General features: G+C 38.9%; 1 protein-coding gene across 1 annotated transcript; it reads right to left on the reverse strand.

Annotated features, from left to right (window-relative positions):
• Positions 1 to 371: 371 nt before the first annotated feature.
• Positions 372 to 1,924, reverse strand: LOC146657939 (nuclear factor 7, brain-like). Its single transcript, XM_085427070.1, has one exon. The coding sequence runs from the start codon at positions 1,799 to 1,801 to the stop codon at positions 383 to 385; it is 1,419 nt and encodes a 472-aa protein (XP_085283196.1). The 5' UTR covers positions 1,802 to 1,924; the 3' UTR covers positions 372 to 382.
• Positions 1,925 to 8,073: the final 6,149 nt, after the last annotated feature.

The following is an 8,073-nucleotide window of genomic DNA, read 5'->3' on the forward strand; positions in this document are numbered from 1 at the left end:
TGATTAATCCTTTTTTCTTTTAAGAAGTGTCACAGTTTACTGTTCACACTCAACAACTTTGAAAAGCAAATAAATCATCATCATTCAGATTTAAAAATTATCGAAAATATTCACATGAACAACATGAATAATATTGAAAATATGAATTTAAAAGAAATATAAAAAGTAAACTTTTCTTACAGAAACTCGAGTGGGTCACAAGATTTTCACATAAAAAAAGTTGATTTCGGTTAATTGAACTGCTAATAGTTCCACTAAATCAACAAAAAATAAATAAAACCTGATAATTAAGTTAGAAAGTTTGACGAATAATGTCCCTAAAATTAAGCTGCTGGACTGAAAAAAAAAATCAAAACAGTTAAAAAAAAGAATCACTTTACAATCAAATCTCAATCTCACAGATTTTGATTTCAGAGGTTTTGGCGTCTCCTGCCTTCCAAACATTAAAATATGGGAAGAGTTTCTCAGTGAAAGTGTCTCTGTGAGTGCAGATGTGAGTCATGTCTTCAGGGTGATAGAAGGACACCTCCCCCCTGTCATAGTCCAGCTGGACTCTGATCCTCTGGAGACTCTTCTTCACTGTCACAGTCTGACCAACACCATTAGTGTATTTTCCACTTTTATGCCATAAACACCAGAATCCATATTTTGGTGAAACAAAATTCTCTCCCTTCCTGTCAACTGACTCTTTAACTAAACCCACATTCCAGCGTGGATGGTCTCCCACCTCCACCTCCCAGCTGTGTTTCCCTGAGCTGAAGCCCTCAGAGCCAAAAACATTGGTATACTTAGTGTTTCTCTCTGGATTATCAGGAAGCTGCTGCTTTGTGTCTCCATTCCTCACACTGGTCAGATCATCAGACAGATAGAGCCAGCGGTTTGCAGTGTTTGGGTCCAGAATGACAGGACTGAAGTGGACCTTCTCCTTCATCTTCTCCCACACTCTGAAGGACAGGTTGCCCAGGTGTTTGGCCACATCTATCAGTGCTCCTGAGACCAGCTGTGGATCTGACACTGAGCTCTGGGCTCTGGCTCTGCTCTGAGTGTCTTTATAACTGCTGAGGAATGGCACGCTGTGTTTCTGCAGCTCTTCTTCAACAGCAGAGATGCTGTCTGACAGAGAGGAGATCTGCTCCTCAATCATCTTCATCTCTCTGCTGATAGTCCTCCCCTTCTGCTCACCTTCCTCCCTCAGAGCTGCCAGTCTGGACTCCTCTTCCTCTTTCAGGAACTGCTGGAGCTTGTTGAACTCTGCTCTGATCTGCCTCTCTGTGGACAACAGCTGCTTCTTGGAATGTTGAATCACTTCATTGTATGTTTCCTCCACTTGTTTGTATTTGTTCCTCTTGTCCTGCAGAGACTTTAAGTCAGATTTCAGCTGCTCCTTCAGGTCACTGACTGCTTCTTCTACAGGAACCACTTTGTGACTGTGGTGGAGAGAAAAGTCACACACGGTGCACACAGCTCTCTGCTCGTCCACACAGAACAGTTTAGGCTCTTCCTCATGTTTACTGCACACCACTGTTAATTTCTTCTCTCCCTTTTCTGTCTCAGATGATCCAGATTTCTGTCTCCCAGCAACTGAATCAGCAAGTTCTTTCAGTGTAAAGTTGACAATTGGATCATCCTTTGAAGATTTTCTTTTACAAATGGGACAGTTTTTGTTTTTAGTTTGTTCCCAGAATTTCTGCAGGCAGCTTGAACAGAAGCTGTGGCTGCAGCTCAGAGACACAGGATCTCTGAAAGTCTCTGAACACACATGGCAGCTCAGGAAATTTTCAAAAAGAGCTCTCTCAGCCATTTGATCTTTAAGTATTTTTAACTCACCAAATTAGTGTCTCTTGAACTTTCTGATAAAAATCCTCCAAACGTGTGTTTTTCAGCAGAGATCTGACTCCCTGTAATGGCGTCTCAGCTCAGTTCAAAAGTGTCGGAATTTACTTTCATTTTCATGAATCACGTGTTAAACTGAAACATGCACATAACATTTGTGTCAGTCAGAGGGCGCTGTCAGAGTCATTCAGATAGTTTTCAGTTTGTGCTCCTTAAAACGACACAAAAGCGAAAATATAGAAAATCTTGACTTCTCCCTTTTTAAAAAAAAAAAAAAAAAAAAAGGAAGCTAAACAGATGAAAAAAATGAGACAAAGGAGGTGAAGCTGTGGTGTTTCAGAAGTTCAAGTAGCACAAGTCAGCGTGTTATCAGAGTTTTTATCTGAAGTTTTAACTAAATTTGTCGTTGCAGCCAAAGAAAGAATTTTAGATTGATCACAGGGTTTAGATTGTCAACCTGTCAGACCTCTGCTCTCACACTCAAAACAAAGAAAAATTCTTGACCCTCATGAACATGAAGCAATAATTTAGAATAAAATGCAGCTGAAATATATAAAATCAAAGGTTTATTTTCTCAAATAATACATCATTAAAATATGTTTGTTATAAACTAAATGTGTACCAGTGAATACATTTATACATTAATAACCACCAAACACAATATCTGCTTTTACTACCTGGGCTGTGGCCTCAAACCTGCATAAGATTTTAGACCTGCAGACTCCAGCTTTCAAGTTTGTCATGAACTGAAATGTGATGAGATGGTGATGTCACCAAAATAATAAATAGAAAATAAATAGAAGATTCACAGTGGACACTGGGAAACCAGAAATGCTGATAATGAAAAAATAAACAAACTGATATAAACTTGTTGATATGACATTAAACTGTGACAACACAGAAGAATTTACAGTCACATGTCACAAATCAGATTCTGGTCAAAGTCATGTTTAAGGTACTACTGCCTCAATCACATCCACTTTTTTATGAAACAGAACACCGTAGAGCTTTTATAAATGCATTAAATGAATCCATGACAAGACAACAAATACTTTATTTATTCCAGAAGTTGTGACATTACTGTGTTAAAGCAGCCAATTTCACGTACAGGGTCTCTCTAATGGTGTGAGGTCTGGCAGGTGTCTAGTCACAAATTATATTAAAAGGTATTTTGATCATTCACTTAAAGAAGCAGCAGAGCTCTTAAGACTTTTCTGTGACTGATGAAGTCAGACAGAGTTTGTGTGAGAAACCAGAGTTAGGCTGTTGTTGTTAGGCTGCACAATAAATGCACAAAGTCACATATAACAGTGTTAGGCCAATGATGATATTTTAATATTCTTCATATAAATGAATGTATGAAACAGTGCATTAGTTTATGATTCATAAAAACATATTCAAAACCACAATTTTTTTAATTCTGGAGAGATCACTAAATGGCAGCAATAAATACTTGATTAAATAGGCCGATGCTAGTACTGGGTACCTTGTGTAGTGGGGTGTAAGTAAACTGTGTTAATTTGAATTAGCATTAGGAGACTTATACGGTAATTTTTTACAGAAGCTTAAACTGATGATGATGCAGCCCATCAGCTTTCATTGGCATTACATGATTTACAAAATGACTGAATGACTCATGGCTGTGCCTTAATGTTAAAAAGACTGTATCAATGTTTTTTAGTAAACCTAAAACTACCGTGGCTGCAGTAAAAGTTTTCTTGGGTGCACAAAAACTAATTAATGTTGAGGATTTAAGTATTTGGGAGTACTGCTAGACTCAAAATTACCCTTTAAAAAAACACGTTTAAAAGTAGTGAGAACTGTAAATGTTAATATACTGAACTTTAGACATATCCGCACATCGGAAAAAGCAGTGATTACATTCCTGCACTCTATGATACTGGCTCATATTGAATACTGTATTACAAGTTGGTCCTTTACCAGTCTTGTTGCTATTGGGCCAATCGAAGTATGCTACAAAAGAGCATTGAAAATATTAGACAAAAAACTTTTGTCATACAACCATTGTCAAATTTTAGATAAATACAAGTTTTTAAATTTTACTAATTTCGAATTATTTAAAGTGTAACATAAACAGTGAAGCTGAAGGATGAACGTTAACTTTTTTCCACTTGATAAAAGTTAATGTGAGGGTTCCCGATGGTTTGGGACAAATGCAATCACATGGCAGGATGCTGTAAATGGACCGAACTTCAGTCAGGAGAACAACTGAGATAATCCATCCACAATACGAGGTTAGTCATTAATATACTGCAACAACATGGGAATAGAGCAGCTGCAAGAAATTTCAACATTAATGAATCAATGGTACAGAAGTGGAGGAAGCAAGAAGAAGGAGTCGAGTAAAGTTTGATGTGACTGTTTTGTTTTGCTTGGTGCACCTTACGTATGAAAACAGACCCGTCCATCGACAGTGCACCTTATAATCCGAAAAATATCGTACATAAAATTTGTATGTAATGTATTTGTAATTAATTTTAATTAGCCTTCAGTTAATCCAAAATGCTGCAGCAAGAGTCCTGACGGGGACTAGAAAGAGAGAGCAGATTTCTCCTGTTTTGGCTTCCCTTCATTTTTGTTGAAGCATATAGTTAGGGCTGGACCAGGTGACCCTGAATCCTCCCTTAGTTATGCTGCAATAGACGTAGGCTGCCGGGGGATTCCCATGATGCATTGAGTTTTTCCTTTCCAGTCACCTTTCTCACTCACTGTGTGTTAATAGACCTCTCTGCATTGAATCATATCTGTTATTAACCTCTGTCTCTCTTCCACAGCATGTCTTTATCCTGTCTTCCTTCTCTCACCCCAGCCGGTCGCAGCAGATGGCCGCCCCTCCCTGAGCCTGGTTCTGCTGGAGGTTTCTTCCTGTTAAAAGGGAGTTTTTCCTTCCCACTGTCGCCAAAGTGCTTGCTCATAGGGGGTCATATGATTGTTGGGTTTTTCTCTGTATCTACTGTCCAATATAAAGCGCCTTGAGGTGACTTTTGTTGCGATTTGGCGCTATATAAATAAAATTGAATTGAATTGAATTGTTTGTGTCTTTTGGAAACGTATTACACAGGAAGTAGAAGCAGGCTCAAGGATGAGTTAACAGCAAATGGCAGTGACAGCTCTCTGCAGACTGTAGTTTATATGACTCAGTTTAAAGTTTGCCTGTTGTAATTATGAAATTAACTATCAAAATATAGCTGCCAAGCTAACAAAATCAAATCAGAAGCATCATGCACCACTTCATGTACTGACAAATTCTGCAAATAGAAATGCATGATGATGCTCATTTCTTAATCGGGTTTATGAGAACGTGTGAATGAACTCATGAAGAACCTTAATGTAACAGTGACCTGTGTCTAAATGAATAACATCACTTTATACGTTGAGCAAACCTGAACTTTTACATAAGGCAGGATTGAAAGTGGTTTTGGAGAGCTCATTCACAAACTATGATGTTATAGTGATGATTCCCACAATTTCAGCTGCAGTCTCCTCTTGTCTGAAGCTTCTGCCTCCTGCTCTCCACTCTCTTGTTAAAAGACAATAAAAAGACATACACGACAAAAATAGTGAGCCAGAAACCAACAGATTACCCACATGATAGCCTCAGACTCCTCAGTGTTTCAATACAGAGTGTGTCTGACCACCTAAAAAGCAGGTGTCCAAAGGCAGTGTTGCCTCACAGCAAGAAGGCCCCAAGTTCATCTCCACCACCTGGGCCTTTCTGTGTGGACTTGTCATGTTTGTGTGGGTTCTCTCCGGCCTTTTTTCCACCTCCACTTGATATCTACAATATGTCATTTGTCTTCACCAGATGGTGCTGCTAGGCTGTCGTTCAGATACACATATTATTTGTGTGAGTAGTTGCCCTCAAAACAAAAACAAAAAAGGAAAAGAAGTAAAACATTTTGACAACTCATGTTTTACTTTATCTTTACTTTATCGCCTCTGTCAGTGCGCCCCAGGGCAGCTGTGGCTACAATGTAGCTTGCCATCGCCAGTGTGTGAATGTGTGTGTGAATGGGTGAATGACTGAATGTAGTGTAAAGCGCTTTGGGGTCCTTAAGGACTAGAAAAGCGCTATACAAATGCAGGCCATTTACCATTTACCATCTTAATATAGCAAAAAAATGAGACCAAGAATGTGAAGTGTTTGGTATCTTACTTATTGAAGAACAATGCAATCAGTAGAGGTTGGCAGATCGATCCAAGTATTGATAGTATCGATACCAACTCTGGCATTGCTATGGGATCAAGTCTACCATGATAGGATTGATGCTTTGTTTCTATCCCCACATATTTGTATTAAATTCATACATTTTTTGGAGATTAAAATTACACCTCAAACATGCAGTCTGAGGTATAATTGTTACATGCCACGACAAGTGGCACTGTTATTCCTCTGTTTCTCTTGTCTTTCAAGTGTAAGGCCTGTATCTATTGGCCCATTTAAAGTTAATTGGTATGTGTCTATTGGCTGATCTGTGCACAGTAGGTCAATCACTTGCCAGGGATCATTACAAAAGGGCAGCTGCCCAGCCAGTTGGATCTGCTTCTGACTCTCTCTCTGTTTCTGTGTGTGATCTTAAGGTGGGTTTAATAAAAAAAAGAAATGTATTTCCTGACTCAAATCAGTTTAGTTTGAATAAAACAAAATTAATTCCTTAAATCCTGAATTGATTTCTAAAAGAAATATAATTTGCCCGGCACGCCAGAATCTCAGCTTAAAGCTCACAAAACTATTTCAACACAGCAAACAGCTAAAACAGGAAATAACAGCAGGTGAATGGATTTAAACACAAAGTGTGGATCTTTCATCCGATGTCACGTACGTGGAAATGCTGTCGGGAGCTGAAAGCCGACACCTCACAGATTCTGCAGCTGCAGGTTTCGTCACTCTCAGACCAAAATTCACTGAACCAGCAGCAAAAGAAGATCAAAACCACGTTACACATTTTAAAAAATTGTCATGAATTTCCCTCTTACTTTAGCTGTTTTGCTCCCACCAGGATAAAAACCACACTTTCTGCACAGCTTTCTCTCTACAGTTTGTGGTGGTAATGCACAATATTGCTGTTTGCCAACTGCCAATAAACAATATAAAGAAGAAGCTCTCTCTCTCTCTCCCTCTCTCTCTCTCTGTGCTTCAAGACTGGTTTATCATCAAAAATCTCTATTTTGCATTATTTGCTTGTTTATTACACTATAGTCTACAATTGTGTTCAGTGCTTTTGTTTTTTCAAAAATGACCCCTGACAAGAAAGTCTCATTTCTGCACTTAGCTGTGCCTCTAATAAAACCTCTGTGACTTTGCTCTGCTTCACTTCAGCAGCATCAGGTAATGTTCATATGTTGATTCATGGTTTTCTTCTGTTTTTGATCTACTGCAGAATATTTTTAAGGCGGTTATCTGTTATAAGAAGCCAGGTCAGGAAAATCTCCTTTATGTTTTTTCTATGTTTTATCCTTGTGTACTTTGACACAAAGGCATAAAGTCTCATACGTGTCAACTTTGTTCTTATACACATACACATATATATACTTATACACATATATTGATATATATGGATATACTGATAAATGATCATAATTATATTTCTGAGTGAGTCAAAAATGAATTGAATCAGAACAGTGTTTGTGGGTGGAGGCTGGACAGATGCAACAGAGCGACAATTGTTGAAACACTAGGTTATGCGTTGATGCCACTTTTGTGTGGTTATGACCTTTTTGTAGAGCAGTGTCTCCTTTACACGCATTGTGACAATTTCACGCTCTGACGGGCAGCTCCCTGCGTTCGGAGAGAAATCCTGCTCAAGCGAGTAAATTGACTTTTGACAGTTTGGAGGCGGAGCCCAAACGAGGACGGGGTCCTAATGTGAGTTACTCTGTGGCAGCGACAGAAATGCTGTTTTAAACTGTATTTGTTCACAATTTGAAAAATAAAGTTTGCTGAATTCATTGTTAACAGTTATTGTTTGCGTGCAGTGGTGGAAATACAGACAACTGTCACTGGATTATTTAATGTTGAAGAAATCTTTAAACCAGAGGATTCTAGTTCTGAAGCCTCTGCACTACAGTGACACCAGAGAGCAGAGACATTTTAACCAGTGGAGTTTTGGCCAGATTCTTTCCCCACAGGAGAGCTTTGTGGGTGTTGGTCGAGGCCTGTACTGCCCTCTCTCCCCCTCTGAATGTGTGGTGGTTGCAGATGACACACAAGACTCAAAC

Source organism: Rhamphochromis longiceps, linkage group LG12 (genome assembly GCF_057381845.1).
Source record: "Rhamphochromis longiceps isolate RC_006_pf linkage group LG12, R_longiceps_female_GT1.1, whole genome shotgun sequence".
Lineage (NCBI taxonomy): Eukaryota > Metazoa > Chordata > Actinopteri > Cichliformes > Cichlidae > Rhamphochromis > Rhamphochromis longiceps.